The following is a 22,179-nucleotide window of genomic DNA, read 5'->3' on the forward strand; positions in this document are numbered from 1 at the left end:
ATTTATATATATATATATTAAATTCAGAAAGAGTATTTTATTTTGCTAATATTTTAATTAAAACTTAAAAGAAATCTTTTAAGATAAAATAGAAAAATTCCTGAATATTTAAACATAAAGATACATCAACATTAAGTTCAGTTACAGTTCAGTAATGGGGAGTTAAGTTTAATCCTGAAAAATTTCTCTTTAACTTTTTCATAGTCCACTTACAAAGCAATAACCATAACAATTCCGGGGTGAACAGCCATGTAACAAAATACTATACAAAGGAGTTTACTGTTGTTTCAAAGAAAAAAAATAAATAAATAAAGAAAGAAATACATCACAAAATACTTAATCATGTGAGATAAAGGTAACGCCTTATTTTCATATGTATTTAACGGTATCTAAGTTGGTGTTTCCTTGAATTTTTTAGAATATTATACTTCACTATGGTCCTTTACAGCGTAAAGTAAGTAACGTTTCCTTATTCTTTCTCTTTTGATGTTCCATCTGACAATGATTGAAGTTGGGTTCCATATCAGTAAGACATTCCTGAGGGAGTTTAAGAGGCGGTGTATACTTCATGGTAAATTGTGGACTTGGATATTTCTCACTTTAAGATTTCTCATGGGATTATAGGAATTATATCTAGCGTAAGGTGGATTTGTTTTGATTTAATTCTCAAAAGATTTTTCAACAATTTATCACACAAGTCTCAAGATATTAAAAGTAACAATGGTAAATGAGAAAAATCCATCTAGCAACGTTAAAAAAAAAGGCGATTACTGGTAGCAAACTTCGAAAATTTCTTACTAAAGCTAACTGTACTTCTATTTTTAACGATATTAAAGAAGGTTGATTTATTATTTATTAAATTTGACGATATAATATTTTATATTTGATCCAACTATTGATATTTTAATCAACTAACTTGAAATATTTTTAGCTTCCTGCAAGGGAGGGAACAACCTTCGAGCGCTTTCGCAAATCGATGAGATTTTTGTTTTCATTACGTTTAAATTAATGTGTTGTTTGGGTAATTTAAATTTTATTTGGGGGTCCATTAGTATAGAGAGGATCTTAAGTTCCACTTAGTAATTACGTTCTGTAGGAGTTACGTTGTGAAGAAAAATGATTCCCTCCTTTTCTTTGATTGTTATTACCTGTTCTACTTAAATGATCGTCTTATAGTAAACATCTGTAGGTACTTCAGTATTTTCTCAACAGGTTAGATTTTATAGGTCATACATTTATTTATATAAGGCATGAGAAAATGGATAAATTGTTTCTGTATACCTAAAGTTACTATAGTATTATTGTTACTATAGTATCATCTCTAATTATCTTCTGCATCGAATCTACGACACGAAGTGTGATAAAGCTTTCAACAAGGATTTATATATTCTATAAACTCATTAATTATGAAATAGCTAATTTAAAATTTAATTTGTATTGTTTTGTAATGCAGTATTTAACAATTTAATGAATAATCTTATTTATTGTTAAATGCTATACAATTAATAATCCAGAAATTGTATTGAAAGTGATAATTAGATTCAAGACTGTAATAGTAAATAAATAACTGAAGTGTTTTGATTTCAATTGGATGCGAAGTGTAATAATAGATTTGTGCGGATTATATCGGAAAAATGAATTTATCTAGAATAAAATAAAGTAAAAAAAAAATACAATGTATTTGCTAGAATTTTTAGAATTACATTATCAGTTATTAAGAATTGATAGGATTCAGTTAAAAATCAAATAGTATCTTTCAAAAGCTATTATGAAATCTTCTTCGAAGCACTCAGAAAATTTTTTTTTTCGAATTTTTATTATTATTTTTTTCTTATTCATTGAGACTTCAACTTTTATAAGTGTCTGATGTATATTTATATAAAAGAATTCATCCTGAAGGCTCATGTTTTATGATTAAATCAGTCAAGTTAAGGGATAGTTTGAAGAAGATATGGGATTTTTGTATTCTCAAAAATACAATAGACATTTTAAAGGGTATATTTTCGATTCCGGTTTCGATCGCTTGACTAAGACTTTCCATCAAATGTCCCTAGAGAAAACTGCAGTTCAATTTTGCGACTTTCTCCATCAAACTTCGCGCCTGGAGGCACAAGAAAGATATGATTATGCAGAACTTCTACATATATACAAAGAGTGATATATAACCACGAATATGTAGCAAGAGTCATTTTTAGAAAGTGTATTTTGTTTGAATATTGTTGATATTTTTATTTATATTGGATATTTTTATATGAGATTCTTTTTTTATTTATGATTTCCCAAGTCACTTATATTGATGATTCACTTGGACCAGTTGATTTTTCAAACAGTATTTTATCGTATTTACAATTTATTTTAAATTTTTAATTAAGTATATAACTAGAAAAGGGACTTTTAAATGATTTACTTTCGAATTCTTCCAACTCAATTATATGTCAAGTACCTTCTTACGTTTCTCTTAAGTAACACCACTTGGTTAGGGACGAAGACACGAATACTGTCCCACATTTTTAGATAAGTGGATATTCGATAACATTCATAGATAAGTGAACAAGTAGAATACTTACTTTCATAACGGAATTCTCAATATTAACTATAATAACTGGGTTACGTTAAAAATAGACATGATGATGATAAATCAACAGTATTACCTTTAATGGCTTTAAATATATTAGCAAAAAAAAAAAATGTAAATGATATAACTAATCTTAATCATATTAATCGAAAAACTAATTGACATTCTCGACACAGTTAACAATTTTAACATTTACAAACTCTTATCTGACATTTGTGTTAATAGTGCAAGGGGGTAATCAGCTGTATTGTAACTATTAACTGATAAAAAATAATAGTCCTTACCAGGTTAAGAGTTTCAAAATTACAAGTTATTTTCTTTATTTTTTTTCCCCTATTGTTAGGACATGATGATAATGTTTATTAAGGGAATTGTTTGAATTATTGAACCTAAGAGTAATATTATAATGCTATGATAAAGTAGGGAATAATTCATATACACTTCATTTAACTCTTCCATTTTTGAAATATGATGATAATTTATTCTTTTATTATATTTATTAATTATCATACAGGAGCAATAATTCATTTTTATAATTAAACATTAAAATTATTATATTAAAAGTAACAATGGTAAATGAGAAAAATCCATCTAGCAACGTTAAAAAAAAAGGCGATTACTGGTAGCAAACTTCGAAAATTTCTTACTAAAGCTAACTGTACTTCTATTTTTAACGATATTAAAGAAGGTTGATTTATTATTTATTAAATTTGACGATATAATATTTTATATTTGATCCAACTATTGATATTTTAATCAACTAACTTGAAATATTTTTAGCTTCCTGCAAGGGAGGGAACAACCTTCGAGCGCTTTCGCAAATCGATGAGATTTTTGTTTTCATTACGTTTAAATTAATGTGTTGTTTGGGTAATTTAAATTTTATTTGGGGGTCCATTAGTATAGAGAGGATCTTAAGTTCCACTTAGTAATTACGTTCTGTAGGAGTTACGTTGTGAAGAAAAATGATTCCCTCCTTTTCTTTGATTGTTATTACCTGTTCTACTTAAATGATCGTCTTATAGTAAACATCTGTAGGTACTTCAGTATTTTCTCAACAGGTTAGATTTTATAGGTCATACATTTATTTATATAAGGCATGAGAAAATGGATAAATTGTTTCTGTATACCTAAAGTTACTATAGTATTATTGTTACTATAGTATCATCTCTAATTATCTTCTGCATCGAATCTACGACACGAAGTGTGATAAAGCTTTCAACAAGGATTTATATATTCTATAAACTCATTAATTATGAAATAGCTAATTTAAAATTTAATTTGTATTGTTTTGTAATGCAGTATTTAACAATTTAATGAATAATCTTATTTATTGTTAAATGCTATACAATTAATAATCCAGAAATTGTATTGAAAGTGATAATTAGATTCAAGACTGTAATAGTAAATAAATAACTGAAGTGTTTTGATTTCAATTGGATGCGAAGTGTAATAATAGATTTGTGCGGATTATATCGGAAAAATGAATTTATCTAGAATAAAATAAAGTAAAAAAAAATACAATGTATTTGCTAGAATTTTTAGAATTACATTATCAGTTATTAAGAATTGATAGGATTCAGTTAAAAATCAAATAGTATCTTTCAAAAGCTATTATGAAATCTTCTTCGAAGCACTCAGAAATTTTTTTTTTTTCGAATTTTTATTATTATTTTTTTCTTATTCATTGAGACTTCAACTTTTATAAGTGTCTGATGTATATTTATATAAAAGAATTCATCCTGAAGGCTCATGTTTTATGATTAAATCAGTCAAGTTAAGGGATAGTTTGAAGAAGANTATTAATTAACATAGATTTTTCTTTATTTTTTTTACTTTTTTTGTTTAAATTACAATCATTGTTGGTTTAAAAAAAGGAAAGAATTACTGAATACTCTTGCTTTGTTAATAGTTTCTTTCTTTTTTTAGATTTAACATCCTTTTATTTGAATAATGAATGAATATTTGAAAGTAAATCACACTCAACCAGTATCATTAAACCTATTAAACACTATTTAAAAAAATCCAATTTTTTTTTTGTAAATTAAACTGTGTAATTTTTTTTTTTTTAAAAATGAATAAAGAACTTTCTAAATAATTAAAATTATATGTGTACATATTAAATTTAAAAATATTCAGCCAGGTTAAGGTCATGTCTGCATGCTTTACAAAGTATGTTTGTAATGTTTAGTGGGTGTTTCGGGTACACCTATGTCTTGTAATGTGCTATTATTCTTCTAAAATATTTCATCATAAAAGGTAAGAATAACATTTATAATTTATCTAAAAAAATTGATTTAAAAAAAAATGTATTTTTACTTGAAAGATGTGTTTCCAATCTGTTAGTTTATTCTCAGGGAATCAAAAAACACTTCATTGATCTTATATTTGACATTTAAAAAAAAAATATAGCTGAAGCATGAGTCAGGATTCTGGATAGGGAGCAGCAGGTGCATTGAATCTATGTCTGCAGAAAAGATCTAAAATGTTACTTTTCTTGTATAAAAAATGCATGTTTGCAACCAAGCATAAGCAAAAAAAGAAAAAGATGTAAAATATTCACAAATTCTTCACTTATTTTTNATTCCTAAATGTTATTATATACATAATACTGTAAACTCAATCTATACTTCATGTGTATGTATTTATAATGCTTTTTCATTTATTGTGGTGGCTGTATAAATCCATAATATATATTAGGAATAGGGTTTATAAGTAAGAAAATATAGAAAAAAGCATAAATTCCTGATTTATATAATTGTAATTAGGAGTTTTGCTATAGTAGAAACAATATAAACTTTAGGTATTATTCATGAAAACAGAGCCTGATTAATTAAGGAAATTTCTGGCCCTAAACAAAATCTTGTTATATATAAATAATTAAACACACTTAAAATTGTATTTATTTGTTTATATATAAATTTATAAATCCTCATAAGATCTGGACCCTATTTTGCATAAGCCAAACTTTTGGTATTGTTCATAAACATTTGATATACAAGAAAACAGTATAAACTCTTGATATTTCACGTATAAAACAGCATAAATTCTTGGCGTTACATACGGAAACAGTATAAACTTTTAATATTAAATAAGGGTCTAATTATAGGGCTAATTACAACTCGTGTTTTAGTAGAGTATGCCAGAACTTAAACATCTAAGAAACAATATAGTGATGTACTGTACTTATACCACCATTTATAACTTCAGTCATAACCGTTAAACATAGCATATTAACGTGTTATACAACACGTTAATGTGTTAAAATCCCAATATTGTTGGTGTTTATAAAGTTAAATTTTATTTTTTTTTTTTAAGTTAAGGTCAAACGAATTAGAATGGTTGAATAACAGGGTTGGTCGTTATGTACCGTCTTCGACACACTACGTTCCACACTACATGAGTGAGGCCGAGTATATAGAAAGAACACACGCTGAGCCTAGTGATACGGGATCGTTTCGAGACGAAAGTTACCACAGTTATACTAGTCCTGTCCATAACAATTGGAAAAGAAGCCCGTTGGTTCTACCAAACAATGCATATCTTTCTCTATCCCACGATATGCATTGTTGTTCACCGGATGAAGGATACGACGAAGGTGCTCTAGAAGGAACAGAAGTTTGATTTCGCACATTCTTTTCTATGTACGAGGTGCTGTCGAGTGTTCATTTCGATGTCATTTTTTTAAGTTTTAATTTTTAAAAAATCAGGTTGCTGAGTCACAAGAGAGAAAGTGAATTATGCCTTAATTCAAAAAAAAAGATACTGAATTACTCAAAAAAAACACATACACACACACACACACAAAAAATTGTTTACTCCAGCCAGACAGTCAAAGAGTGCTTACAAAGTTACAAGGAGTGAAAAGAATATTTTTAACCATCTAAATCTGCTTACGAAAGGTAGATTACAAGATATATATATATATATATATATATATATATTTTTTTTAGCAAGATATAAAACAGTAAAGTGTCTTTTTTATTATATAATAAGTCCTGAAGTAAGGAAGTATATATCATAATTAGATTTAATGTATTTACTGTATGTTGGATAAGTGTAAGTTATTAATAATGTTATAATGTTAATTTATTATTTTTACTTTGCAGTAAACTGTAAAAAGTAAGAAATAACACTATAGGAGTATACTATAGTGTAAAGTATAAGTAAAAATAATTTATTTGAATCCAGTTCTATCATTAAATATAGATGAAACGTTACTAAAGAGAAGTAACACCAATTTCTCACAATATCATTAAAGTAAGTGGTTTCAACTGGAACGATTGAAATCCCTTATTTTTTTTTATTATCTCCCTTAATGATCATACAGCTTAAAATTATTATCATCAGGCATTTTTACATCTTATTTCTTTATATNAGAGTGAACTGACGCTGCTAATCCTTCTAAGTAAAACATATTTCTTAATTAACTCTTCGCTTTTTTGTAAAAGTCGCAAATCGCCAACAAATTCACATTTTACACTGCTCTCCCTTCTCGTATAACTTAATATATCACTTCAGCTGCTTGCTAACATAACCACCCCGGTTTTTCGCTATCGTAAATCACTTTTTCCTTCATCTATAACTTATTACCAATTATAAAAAATAAAAAAACAGTAAAAATGCATTAAAAAATCTGATAACTACATTTTTCTTTTTGTTCGAGTTATCGATCACGATCGATCATCATCGCCCATTCCTATTATTAAAGTAAAATATATATATATATATTTATAGAAAGAGATTGATTAAACCCTGAAGCTAGATCACGATAGAGCTACATATCAAAAAATAGAAAGGAAAGTTTTATAGATGTAGCGTGTATGATTTGTAAAATTGTATTTTCTTTTTTTTTAAAAAAAAGGAGGAGAAAATACAATTTCTGCATTTAAAATAAAGATATATTTAATATTTCTAAGTATCCATTTCTAAATTAAGTTTGCGTAAGTTATATGTTTAAAAAAATAAATAATAAATTTTACACACTATTTATGTTTGTAGTGTTATAACGGGGGTGAATTTTTGTATTTTTATAGGTTAAAATATTCTATAATAAAAAAATTTTTATCCTTTTTTTATATGTTAAAGTCTTAAAGATTTTTTTTTTTTTTTAAAGATGTAAGCTGTAATTTGTAAGCATTTATTCACATGTTATTCAGGTGTATAAGTGACATAAAATATGTATTGTATTATTACAATGTATATATGCTTTTACAAAGGGATACAAGAGTTAGTGGCATAAGTTATAGCTTTATGGGGTCTATGCTAATTTGAATTACTGGGCCCCAAGTACAGTGTTTTTCCCAATTTTTCTTTGGTGAATATTTTCTTATAAAAGATTGGTTTGGGGTTCCCTCAAGGTATTAACCCCAGGCAATTGCCTTTTTTTTTTTTTGCCTACAGGATAAAGCCTCACTGGCAGGAGGTCACTACCTTCACTCTATTATACGATCAAAATCTGCTAATAATTAAAATTATATTGCCTCGAATTTATATATATAACAATTACTATAAGATACATGTATATATGCAATAATACATTTTGTATATTGTCATTTATCAGGGACGGGGATGATGTAAGTGATGCCAGGGGCTCCGATTTTGCGTTAAATATGTTTTATAATACATTTTTTAAGAGGAAAAAAATAAGTTTTTTTGGATATATATATATATTTTTTTATCAAATAAATTTGTTTAGTTTTGTAAGTTGATCAATTCGTTTCTCAGGAGTATCATCAAATGTTACAACGATAAGAAAAGTTAACTTCAACAGCCAAAATGACTTTCTGTTAGAAGAGCAAACTACCAAAGTAATATAGATCTTTCTCGTTTTGTAACGTTTGACACTTCATTCAATAGGATAAAAGCAAAATAGCATTTCTCTTGATGAGTCAAAAATTACATTTCCTAGTTTTCTTCCTTTTATTTTTCTTCTCTTCCTTCTTCGAAACGTTCCTCATTACGTTTTAACTTTATCACATCAAAATATTATTTTCCTTTTCCATTATTTTCTGTGTCTATTTAATGAAAAATTCATAAATATGTTAACGGTTTGAATTTCTAAAAAAAAAAGTGGAGAAAATATAAAATTTTGCCATTTTTATATATTGATTACACATTTTTTAGTAGTTCTCTTGTTTTTTTAAATAATACTGTTTAGTGTTTTATGATGGGGAGGTTTTTAAAATTTAACCTTTGACATAAAACTGGAAATAATATCGACCCTTTTCACAATATTGGATTTTTGTCAAGCTCAGACTTAATGTTATCTTCGTTTTCCTTCTTTCTTTTTGTTTTTTTTAGTCTTCATTTCCTTCTCTTCAACTTATATAAATGCACTTCTCTGTGAATTTGTATTTTTAGAGCTTTAATTATAAACATGTGCAACATAATGTGATTTTAAAGCAAAGATTTTTCATTAAAATGATGCAGTTTAATGCATTTTTAATGTCAAAACACACTCTGTATAGTGATAAAATTCAACACAGGATATACCCCATGTGTTTTGACACCATATACATCCCTGTATAGCCAAAAATCCATGTTAACACATAGATTTTTGGCATTGTCTCTTTACTTAGCTACATTTAATTAAACATTTTACAGTTATCTACGATTCTTTTTGTTATATAAACACACGATACGACTGTGAAATGTGTTTCAACATCACTGTTTCTTACTCAATGCTTATATTCTTGTGACTGTTTTTACATCTGGAATTTGTATCACTCTTACATGTTTGTGTATTTACTTATAGCAGATGTTTAATGACTAATTTTATAAATTACGCTTGTTTTTATTCTAGAATTGACATTAAACATACGTCACACACAGTATGATTCATGCGTATGCTTGGAAGAATAGTGAATTTATAAACTATAAACAGTATAAAGTCAATAATTATAGTGAGTCATTTTAATCTTGTGAGATATATTTACACACCTGAAGCACTAACAATATATTCGTTTACATAATTAATTTTATGTAGGTGTTTCCTGTAATGAATAAAAATAAATTTATTATCCAACTGTGGATAATTTTGTAAAGTTAAACACATAAAAAAAACACCGTGTATTCATTTTTATTGATTATTATATTTTAAAGTGAAAGAAAAGAAAGAGGAAAAAAAATTATTAGTGTATTGCAGAGAAGTCGACTTTAACTCCTATGTTAAGAATGTTATAATAAAAGTAATATAAGTACCATGTTTGAGATGAATGACTGAATTATTTGCCAGAAGGTCATTGGACACAGTACAAGAGATTGCTCTGTACTCACCAAGTAATCAAGCTGCAGGGATTATAAGTACTTGTTCTCCTATCGTGATATGAAAACTTTATATCAGAGGAAACTTTACCTTTTCATATCATTGTTTTACACCGTTTTTGTTCTTATTTTAAATCACTCTTTTATTCAAAAAAAGCTTCCGTTTATATAATTTAATTTTCTTAAGCATTTCCTCTCGTATATTTATTTCTATTCTGTCAAACACTTAAATTTATGTCAGTCCTAATTTCCACCCTTTCGTAAGCACATCCTTTCTTACTTCGTGCAGTTTCTTTCATAGATTCACAATTCAATTGTTTCTTATGTAATTCTTTTCTCGAACTTAACATCCGTTCTTTCGTAAGGCATGTCCTTACTTTAAACTCATTTGTATCCTTTCTTAAATTCATATTAAATACTCCCTTTCTTCTAGCATCCTTTCTGGGATTTGTTTCCTTTTATTCAGTTTCCTTTCTAAAAATTCAGGAAAGTCCTTACTTAAGGTAAGTATTCCCTACTTTTAATCTTTGTTAAACACTTCCTTCCTTCCTTCTTTTATTAAATTTACTTCCATTCTTCCCTTTTCTTCGGTTAAATCTTACACACTTCCTACCTTAAACCCATTCATTCTCTCTTGTGTATATCCTTCTTTCGTACGTCATTTCCATCATTTTAATTATAATTTTATAAAAATTTCGATCATAATCAAAACTTCTCTCTTCATTCACTAATCTAAGCAAATGAACAAGTGATTATTATAATATATATATTTTTTTTTGGTGGGGTTATTGATTAATAATCTTTTGTCTTTCGAACTGAAACTGTACTTAATGATCTTCCATTATAAACTTAAAGCAAGTTTTGTCTGTCTCTAGAGTAGTTAGTGAGAGATTTATAGTCTAGCATGAAACTACTAATTACATTTCAGTTACTTACCAACTTATGTTTTGTAAAAAGTTTTTTTTTTTTTTTTTGTAGGGATCATTATACCTTTCTGGGTTACTAAAGGTAATTTAAGTTCCTGACTGTTAGTCGATGACCATTAACAAGAAAATAGCTTTTAAAAAACACAGGAAATAAAGTTTACTAAGACATTTTAAACCCCCTTTTTTTCTCCTTACTTTAATTCACTTATCATTAATTAATTTACTTTAAAATTGTACAGGTTAATGGGAATCAAGTTTAATACTTTCTCTCCTTAATTAACGTTTGTAACTATTTTTACAGCTTCAATTTTTGAAAAATTAAACGTTTAAATTAGTTGGGAAGACGATTTCAATCAAGTTTTAATAATGTTTGATAGACATTCAAATGAACATATGGTGCATTTAATTCATCTCTGACATTCAGTGTGAAGCATATTAAATCAAATTTCCAATTCGATACCCCTGGATGGTGGTTTCGCCGCACAGTTCACGGGGGTAACTTTTATGAATTACAGATCAATAAATAATCTTCTCTTTAAATTGCATTATAAATTAATTGCATTTTTTTTTAAATACAAGGAAATGGATGGAATTTAATGAGGATTTAAGATTATTTTCAGTGAGAGAATTATTTAGATCTATGGGCCTCTATTTTATTATAAAAGTAATTGTTATATAGCTTTAAATTTATATGTTATGTCTTTTAAGTTGTGTTAAATACAAAATTTTGCTCAAGAGGTATTATAAAAACATAAATTTATGTTCGAAAATTGTCTGATAAACACGAAATTTAAATAAAAAATTATTTTACAGACAAATTTTTGACTTAAAAATCCTGTTATAAACAAACTTCAACATCATTTCTAACAGAATAACAAATACAATTTAAAATAATTATTAAAAATCTTTAAAATTATTATATATATGTTTTTTTTTTTTAATTTTTAAATCTATTTAATATATGTTTACGGAAATAATTTGAAGTAACAACACTATAAAAACAAGTTACTTACTTAAATATAGTAACTTATACATATAAATACAGTATTTTTATACTGAATAAACTCGTTAGACTCGCTGTAAAATGAGAAAAGAATGAAACAACTTTTTAAAAAATTTTTTTATAAAAATCAATCTAAAATAAAAATAAAAAAAAGACAAATAAACTCGTTATATTTTTGGAAAATTGGCAAAAAAAAAACTTTTTAAAAAAAATAGAATTTTTCATGAAAATGGCAAAAACAGAAAGTTCTTAACAATCTGAATGACTTGTTACAATTTTCTAAAAATTGTGACGAATCATTTAGATTTTTTTTTTTTAGAAGAAATTCTTTTGGTCCTCCTGAAGACGACAAAAGTAAAGAAAATTTGTTATAATTTTTGTGAAAATATATTTAAAAAAACAAAGTAAATAAACAGAAAAAAATTAAGATTTTTCTTTTCTTTTCACCAAAAAAAAAAAAAATTATATTAAGCGTGTTTTTAGAATTTAATATAGATTTTAGTAGGTCTACTTAACATACTATTAGCAAAAATGTAATTTTTTTTTTTAGAATTTAACACAAGTTCAAAGAGACTAAGCAACAAGTAAAATGCATTTTTTTTGGAATTTGACGTGTGTTCAAGGGCATTATTTAACACATAATCAACAAGAAAAATGAACTTTTTAGAATTTAACGTGTGTTCAATGGCATTATTTAACACATAAGCAACAAGAAAAATGAACTTTTTAGAATTTAACGTGTGTTCAAGGGCATTATTTAACACATAAGCAACAAGAAAAATGAATTTTTTTTTAGAATTTAGCACAGATTCTACACTATTAAACACATAAATAACAATACTAATTTGTTATATTTTTTAAAATTATCATTGAACTTTCTAAAATAAAATAAAATAAAATAAATAAAAAACAAAGTTTAGACGTAAGTTAAGCGCATAAAATTTATTTGAAAGCTTAATTAGAATTATTGCAGAACAAAATGGCAATTACCATTATTTAAATTAAAAAATAAAAGCGCAGTCTAAACCTTCGAAAAAAATCATTAATTACAATTACAAATGATTATTTTAAGATAATAATAACGTGATATCGTGATCGTTAGATTCTAAAAAGTCACAATATTCTATCCATTAAGCAAATACATATCGACTGACTTTTTTTTTTAGAAAAAAAAATAATAATAAAAAACATTCCTGACATTTTACTGTTGAAATAATAATAATAAAAAAAATTATAATTATCAGGAAAAAAATCTTCAATTATTTTCCATTAAATCTATAAATGAAGTATAAATATTTTTATACTGTGTTTTTTTTTCTGTGTTTTTTTAATGATGCACGCGCACGATACACATCACACACATACACACACACGTTTGATAGACACAAAGTTGCTTATTGTAGATCCAGTAAAAGTTAGGTAGAGTTTTTGCTGTTAGCATGTGCTGTAGTTCACAGAGCATGGTACGTTAGGATGTCTGACAGTGACAAATAACCCAGCTGGTCGAATACTTTAGTGGAGTCGTTATGGGTGGAGACTGTTTCCATGCAATAATTTACCATCTTTTCAGTACTATATACCCTTTAAACGTATAGTTTAATCAATATTATAGTCACTTTACTTCTTTCAGTAAAGTCTACTATAGCATTTATTTGTTTTTTTACAGCATTTATTACTTTATTGACTTCTGTCTTGCATGCTGAATTGTGTATATATATGTGTGTGTGTGTGTGTGTGTGTGTGTGTGTGTATGTTATTGTTAACTTTAATAAATCGATACGGCTGTAAAAAGTAAAAAAAAAAAATAATAATAAAGTAAAAATAATTGATTAAAATGTTATCTTAATCGTGACGTTTAAGTTTTAGATTGGTTTTATCGATTTAAATAAATAAATAAATAAATTTAATTTAAGAAAATCGGCTTGGTTTCTGTATTTGTGTGTGTGTGTGGGGTACTGGTGTTTCTTCAAGATCTCCCTCCCCCTGCTAAAATATTTTTGGGATATTTTCTCTCCCCTACATTCCTAAGGCTGAGAATCTTCGTAAAAATCCCCACAACGTGGTTTTCTTCAAGGTTATTTTACATGTTTTTTTGTATTTTATGTATGCTTAATATAATACTTTTGGGTGTTCTTATCCCTCCTGGTTTGTGTTTTTCGTGTAGGATATTTTCTAAAATATTTTCTACACTTGAATTTTATAGACTGTTTTTAGAACAGCATTTAAACAACGAAGGACTTTCTATAGTTATTTTATATTTAATTTTTTACGTAAAGATTTTGAGGGTGATTTGTTCCCTTTTGAAGCTGAAAATCTTCTAAAAGATTCCTGAAAATGAAAATATTATAAAAAATACCTAAAGCTAAATATCTTCTAAAAATCCCTAAAGCTAAATATCTTCTAAAAATCCCTGAAAATGAAAATATTCTAAAAATCCCTAAAGTTAAATATCTTCTAAAAATCCCTAAAGCTAAATATATCTGCTAAAAATCCCTAAAGCTAAATATCTTCTAAAAATCCCTGAAAATGAAAATATTCTAAAAATCCCTAAAGTTAAATATCTTCAAAAAATCCCTAAAGCTAAATATCTTCTAAAAATCCCTAAAGCTAAATATCTTCTAAAAATCCCTGAAAATGAAAATATTCTAAAAATCCCTAAAGTTAAATATCTTCTAAAAATCCCTAAAGCTAAATATCTTCTAAAAATCCCTGAAAATGAAAATATTCTAAAAAATCCCTGAAAAGCAAAATATTCTAAAAATTCCCTAAAGCAAAATATTTTCTAAAAATCCCTGAAAATGAAAATATTCTAAAGAAATCCTTGAAGCTAAAAATCTAAAAATTCCCTGAAACTTAAAATCTAATGAATAAATAAAAAATCATCATAAGATTGTATTTTAGAAGATAATTTTACAGTTTTTCAAATTTATTTTACATTAAATTTTATTTATTTATAATTTACAACAATATTTAAACAAAAGAAAAATCGTACAGTATATTCTGAATACAAAATAACCAATTTTTAGATGTCCCTATGGGATTTTCTGAGAAATTCTTACGTTAACTGCTTGGATAATTTTATTGCCTTGTTGTTTAACTTTATATATAAGATAATATAATCAAAGATAGGTCGAAAGTTCATTAATATAAAACATTTTACTCTTGAACATAAGCAAAAATTCGTCACGCTAAGAATAATTGTAAGCTTATAAATTATTTTTTTACTGCTCAACCAATTTCCCATAGGAAATAATATAAAACCTTATCACTAAACCACAAACGGAATAAATTATTTATATTGTTTTTACTACTCTTTATGCTTCCTTATCATAAATACTAGGAAAATTATTTATCAGAAAAAATTTAATTCTACGTTTTACTTCGATTTTAAGTACTTAATTGAAGGCTTTTAACATAATTTGCCATTCTTCTTTAGTACAAAAACTGGTTTAAAAGTATAGGAAATTGTGTTAAAATCCTTAATTAAACCCTTAAAATTACAGCTGTAAATGTTTTTGGTTAAATACTCTCATTAATTACAATTAAAACGTAATTTTAATTCCATATTAAGCCTGTAATTAAGGTAATTTCCTATGTACTTTACTGGTATTATAAAAGAGTTTATTCAAAAAAAGTTTGAGTGTAATTTTACCTGTGTTTTAAGTATTTAATTAAGGATTTTAAACAGTTTCATGTATCTTACACAAAGAAAATGGCCTTATTTATTGTATAAATTAATTTATATTATATATTATTAGTCGTCTCGTTTCTGTAAGTAAATATTAGTTTAATATACAGTAAAGTTAGATACAAAAATTCAGAGCTGTTTACAAAAGTCTGCTTCCTGTTATATAGTAAAAGCACACACAAACAAAGCACTTCTTGTTTTGAACATCTGGTAAGACGAGTTTAACAGATGTGAGGTCAGCAGTTGGACTCCTAACAGTCGACACCCCCCACTAGTTTTTAAAAATACAAAAGTTTAAATCGACATTCCACGATCAAAACAAGTTATAACTTTTTTTTTAAAAAAAGGCAAAATAAAATTGATATTTATTGTTTTTTTTTTTCACGTGTGTATTCGATATTTCAAGCCTGGTCAAGGACAGAGACTTTTAAAGTTTGTACACTTGGAAACGTCTTGTATAAATTTAAGTGGCGATTGTAAATTAGTTTTGTGAGTGGCCTGGTGCCTCTTTGTCCAAACATAACTAAAATTAATTCATAAGTTACTATTTTTAAGCATTGGCAAATGTTAGAAATGAGTAATCAATTTAGTGTCAAGTGCTTTGTTGAAAAGTAAGTAAATTAGTTTCAGATGTGGTGCTGGTAAACTTGCCAGCCAAGTATTAAGCATTATGTTAGAAGGTATATAAATATGCAGTAGTCTTGCTTGGACGTATGTAAATTATGTTTCGATATTATGTTACCAAGTGTTGAATTTAAAAGCAAGTATTGTTAGAAAGGTGTACAAGTTAGAATGAGGAGTAATGAAAAGTAAGTAAAAATTAAGTATTAAAGTACGAAACATGATATCAAGTACTGTATTGTTAGAAAGTACATAAAATAGTTACTCTTAGGTAATTTGTATATTTAAACACATAGTGGAACTTCTAACAATGGCCACCTCTAAACAGCAGCCATTTTTCAGTCGAAACCTCCGAACAACGACTTTTCAGTGGTCGTTATTCACAGGTTTGACTGTATATTTAGTTAATCTAAACTTAATTTCCACTGTTAACATTAGTATAAGTATATAAATTAACACAGAAAACTATAAAGAATAGTACTACTGTATATTTAAATCAGTATCAGTACAATTAATTAATACATGTAAATTTGTATAAATATTATCAGAATAAATAAATTACCACAGTATAATATCAAAAAAGTACATAAAGTAATGTACATTAGAATATAATTTTACATCTAAAAAAAAAAAACATTTAAATTATTATTCCTGTTTATTAATAATAATATAAATTAATAAACAGGAAGCACACTTAATCATACCAAGTAAATACACTTAGCTTATTTATATATATATTTTTTGTTTTTAATTATGATAATTAGATTTTTTTATTACAATTTCCTTATTAGTAATAGATTTATAAATAAATATAATAGCATGAGACACTGCTGAATATTTGTAATTGATACACCACATCAAAAGAATCGTGATCTTATCATATAATTAAGTTTAAAATTCCACTTAATTCAAAAAAAAAGAAAAAAAAAATAACGTATTAACCAATAGCAGAAGCTTTAGTAGAAGTTCTTTTATGTGATTTGACCTGAAAAAATAACATAAACACATTAAAAACACTCGAAAAATATCTAATTTTATACGAAATTCTTTATTACTTTTTTTTGGATCACGAGTAGTGCAGTATAAATGAGTGATTTATAGAAATGAATCATCAATCACATGACTTGTCATTGCAAGATGTAAGAGAGAACGATCACATCTGATTGCTTGTATATTACTGTTTTACAGTGATGTGTATATGTCTGTAAAGTAATATATATATATATATATACGACAGTTTAACTTTTTGTTTTTATTANGGATCACGAGTAGTGCAGTATAAATGAGTGATTTATAGAAATGAATCATCAATCACATGACTTGTCATTGCAAGATGTAAGAGAGAACGATCACATCTGATTGCTTGTATATTACTGTTTTACAGTGATGTGTATATGTCTGTAAAGTAATATATATATATATATATACGACAGTTTAACTTATGATTACTTTATTACGTAAGTAGATATATTTTTAAATTGTTATATTAATTTTAATACGTTTCTATTATAATATACAGACGTAAAAAAAACAACGTGATGTTCAATACAGTTTTATAGTGTTATAAGCTCATTTATTAATGTATACACTTGTATATTTATAAATTAAAATATATACATTTTTTAATTTGAAGTATTTTACTTGTAAAAATATACTTTTTAGTATAGCTTCTTAGTACATATCTCTGTGTAAGTACACAGTCAACCCCCCTATAACACTGTAGATAATTCCATGTTATATGAATTCCATGTTGTACGAGTCACTTAGATTTTACAAATACGTGAGCTGTTCACAGCCCGGCACACGTATTTGTAAAATCTAAGTGACTCATACAACATGGAATTTATATAACACGGAATTATCTACAGTGTTATAGGGAGGTCTACTGTAACTTATAGGACACATTTATGAGAATGCTGTATACATGCTACATAAATGCTTTAATTTTTACATTTAACAAGCATTAAAATGTATTTTTAGATGTGAAAAATGTAAAAATATATTGTTTTATACCACTGACAAGAGTTAAAAGTTCATTTACTTAGTATAGATGTATGAGCGCATTTTAAATGTCTATACACGTATGCATTTAAATTTATACGTTTTAACATTTTTTTACATGTAAAAACAAAGCATAAAAATGTACAGTATAAAATATATAAGCTTGCATAACTGTATGTAAGCTTTTATGAAGTGTACATTAGGCATTTATCATACTTATTTACACCAGAAAAAAATACATATATTTGCTTATAATAAATAAAAAAATCATAAAAACAAATAAATTAAGCAAGTATTTTTATGTAATTAGATGTAAATAAACCAAGTAAATAAAAATTTATATACCAAACTAAATAGTTTAGCCATGATTAATGTTTATCATGCATTGTTCTTATTAATAATATTATTCTTTGTTTGTACTCATAAACATTAATATATGGATTATGATACGTTCAATTTGAGAAGTATAATATATTATTTATATATTAATTAATCATAAATGAATAGCGAGTTGTATTATTCATCTAGTGCAAGGTTCCATGTCATAATTTCTACTTTCCATATGTTGGCATGTGACAGATGGCAACAATTAAAGATCAAAATGAGATTCGAACCCGGATCCCCCTACTGTAAATGATATTAATGAATTACTAATCGATTAATTACGTAAAAACTATCGATACGTTTATAAATTTTCTAAGAAATTCATCTTATAAATGTGTTTTTTTACATGTTTATATACTTTTTTAATGGTTTTCGTGCTTGTTTTTAATTTAAACTTATTCAAAAGAACTTTTTTAATAAAGAAATATATATATTTACTTAAACTTTATAATGAAAGACTATAAACGTATCGAATTATCTTACAAAAATTAATTTTTTTTAATAAATAATTTAAAATTTTAACACATTTTATACACTGGAAAATCCATAAACCTATATATTAAATAAGGGATTTAATTTTAGTTTATTTTTAAAACAATTACGAAAGAAAATTAGTTTAAAAATGTAACGAGGACGTGAGAAAAATAGATTTTTAAGAGAAGAAAATTAAATCGAAAAATAATTTAGAACGACGATTTACATGTTTATATACAGGCCTATATATTTAAAAAAAGGGTATAAAAATATCTTAAAACCTGTAAAATTCCTAGTAAATTACCGTAAACAGTAGTAGATATTATTGATTAAGAGGAATTTCTAAATTACTCTTGATTTTTCTACAATTTTTTCCTCAATTTTATAAGCACGGAATTATTTATCTAAAGTACGATCAGTGTATTGAAAACGTCAATTGTTTTTAAATGGTTTCAAGAAGAGTCATCGATACACGAAACGATCCCTAGGGAGATTGGGCGGAGCACCATCTTTACACTTTATGCGTCTATGGAGAGAGGGCGGAGTTCGATAACTTGTAATTTAAATAGGTTCATCGAATGGTTTAATTGTGTTTAAATATTAAAGATCTTTACGGAAAACTCTGGCATTTTTTTTTCTCCTATTTAAATTATTTTAATACCATTTACTTTAATTTTGATTAAATTAATAAAGAGGAGGAAGTGGTGTTCAACGTTGGATTTTTTTTTTTTTCGTTCCTCCTCTTTAATTAATTAAGATTTATGTCGAGCGTTAGTTTTATTGTTTTAATTTATTACGCTTTGATGAGATAGAAGTACGTATGAATAAATATTGTGTGTAATGTAATACAGTGTTTTTCTTTTTACTCTATTTGGTAGGTGGTCCAGATTTCGGAATTCATCATCGAAACACTCTGGAAAGATATGTAAGAAGTGGGACAACTAGCTCTCAGATGATCAAACATACCAAGTCCATAGGGGAAAAAAGTAAAGTGTGGTGTTGAAAGAAAAAGCGTAGGTTCGGCGAGTGAGAAAGACATACTCATCCATCCATTTATCCTCGAAGGTATTGGTCCCTCAGCACCTTGTATGTCGATATTCGAAGTCGGTAGTGAGATGGCATCGATCAATTGGATTATGTCTTTAGGAGCACTGTTGGTATTACTGATATCGCCTGCAGATACAAGCCATTCCCAATGTCCAAGTGTTTGTTTGTGTAAGTGGAAAAGTGGAAAACAGACTGTAGAATGTATAGATAAATCACTGACGAATATACCATCAGGGATACAAAATGGCGTACAAGTACTGGATTTAAGAAGGAATAATCTTGGTGGATTACCTACTAGGGTATTCCTTGAAAACGGACTTACTAACTTACAAAAAATTTACATGTCTAGATGTAATATAAGAGAAATTGCTGATGACGCTTTTCATCAAGTGACAAATTTGGTCGAATTGGATTTGACTGCTAATTTACTCAATGAAATACCAGCTCAAATTTTTAAAGACTTTCCATTACTCCGTCGTCTACAATTGGGTCATAATCCCATTCAAAGGATAAATAATGGTACTTTTGTTCAACTACCTCATTTAACATTTCTCGAGTTCAGTAATTGTGAGATTCATACAATCGAACCGGAAGCATTTAAAGACTTAAAAAATTTAGAATTTCTCATGTTAGATAACAACAAGATTAAAACGTTATCGGTGCATGTCGTGAAACCTCTCAATAAATTATACGGTTTGGCTTTACAGAATAATCCATGGTACTGCGATTGTAATCTTCGTGGTGTTAGAGAATGGATGATGGAAAATAATATTCCAATTAATTTACCACCAAAATGTGATCTTCCAGCTCGAATTCATGGTGAAATATGGAATAATCTTGAACTGGATGATTTTAGTTGCCCTCCGATCATCCATTGTGAAGAAGACGTCCAAGTTCAAAGATATCAAAATGGCACATTAGAATGCCAAGTAGAATCGAATCCAGAAGCCGTAATATCATGGACAATGAATGGTGTAGATATTAATAATGGTTCTGTCATCTTTGCATGGGAAGAGAAATATTTTTTGGAAGAAGAAGAAATGGAGGATGAAGATACCAAAAACAGTAGATTAATTGTTATCAGAGTTTCCGAAGAGGATTCGGGTGTTTACACGTGTGCAGCAACAAATTCTGCTGGCACAACAGTAGCAAACATCACTTTATCCGTTGTCTTGCCACCGGTTCCATTGATTGGTTGGAGTAACGCACAGATTGCAGGATTCGTGGTAGGAATTTTGCTTTTCGTTATTTTAATTGTAGTATTAGTTTGCATAGTGATGATAAGAAGAAAAGTATTACGAACGTCGGACAGTAAATTAGGTGGAGTAGGATTTTTAAAACACTTAGCTTACGTCAAACAGAATTCTGTAGAAGTTAAAAACGACAAAGAGATAACAGCTAACGATAAACATTTAAGACGCGAAACTGGTAGTAGCGGTTACGGTTCCGATCAACAAACACCGGATCTGGTTAGTAGAGCTATGGAAATTGATGGCCCATCCCCACAAAAGCCCAGTAACCATGTTGATTCTGAAGAAACGTGGAATATGAATAAGCTAAGGTCAAACGAATTAGAATGGTTGAATAACAGGGTTGGTCGTTATGTACCGTCTTCGACACACTACGTTCCACACTACATGAGTGAGGCCGAGTATATAGAAAGAACACACGCTGAGCCTAGTGATACGGGATCGTTTCGAGACGAAAGTTACCACAGTTATACTAGTCCTGTCCATAACAATTGGAAAAGAAGCCCGTTGGTTCTACCAAACAATGCATATCTTTCTCTATCCCACGATATGCATTGTTGTTCACCGGATGAAGGATACGACGAAGGTGCTCTAGAAGGAACAGAAGTTTGATTTCGCACATTCTTTTCTATGTACGAGGTACTGTCGAGTGTTCATTTCGATGTCATTTTTTTAAGTTTTAATTTTTAAAAAATCAGGTTGCTGAGTCACAAGAGAGAAAGTGAATTATGCCTTAATTCAAAAAAAAAGATACTGAATTACTCAAAAAAAACACATACACACACACACACACAAAAAATTGTTTACTCCAGCCAGACAGTCAAAGAGTGCTTACAAAGTTACAAGGAGTGAAAAGAATATTTTTAACCATCTAAATCTGCTTACGAAAGGTAGATTACAAGATATATATATATATATATATACTTATAAATACATATACATAA

The 22,179-nt window shown here is 27.3% G+C and overlaps 1 protein-coding gene across 3 annotated transcripts in view; it reads left to right on the forward strand.

The window, feature by feature from the left end:
• LOC111636837 (leucine-rich repeats and immunoglobulin-like domains protein 2) overlaps positions 1-22,046 on the forward strand; it is a 33,245-nt gene extending 11,199 nt beyond the window's left edge. The window contains exons 1-2 of one of the 3 annotated variants that reach the window (XM_023382214.1): positions 15,443-16,267; positions 19,817-22,046. In XM_023382214.1, coding sequence (XP_023237982.1) covers positions 20,027-21,847 — 1,821 coding nt within the window. In that variant the 5' untranslated portion in view covers positions 15,443-16,267; positions 19,817-20,026 and the 3' untranslated portion in view covers positions 21,848-22,046. Of the gene's footprint in view, positions 1-15,442; positions 16,268-17,383; positions 17,537-19,816 lie in introns of those variants that run through there. The other 2 variants (XM_023382215.1, XM_023382213.1) reach the window with 2 other exon arrangements.
• Positions 22,047-22,179: the final 133 nt, after the last annotated feature.

The sequence above is a fragment of the Centruroides sculpturatus genome, unplaced genomic scaffold, assembly GCF_000671375.1.
Source record: "Centruroides sculpturatus isolate CEXI.00-Female unplaced genomic scaffold, Cexi_2.0 scaffold1100, whole genome shotgun sequence".
NCBI lineage: Eukaryota > Metazoa > Arthropoda > Arachnida > Scorpiones > Buthidae > Centruroides > Centruroides sculpturatus.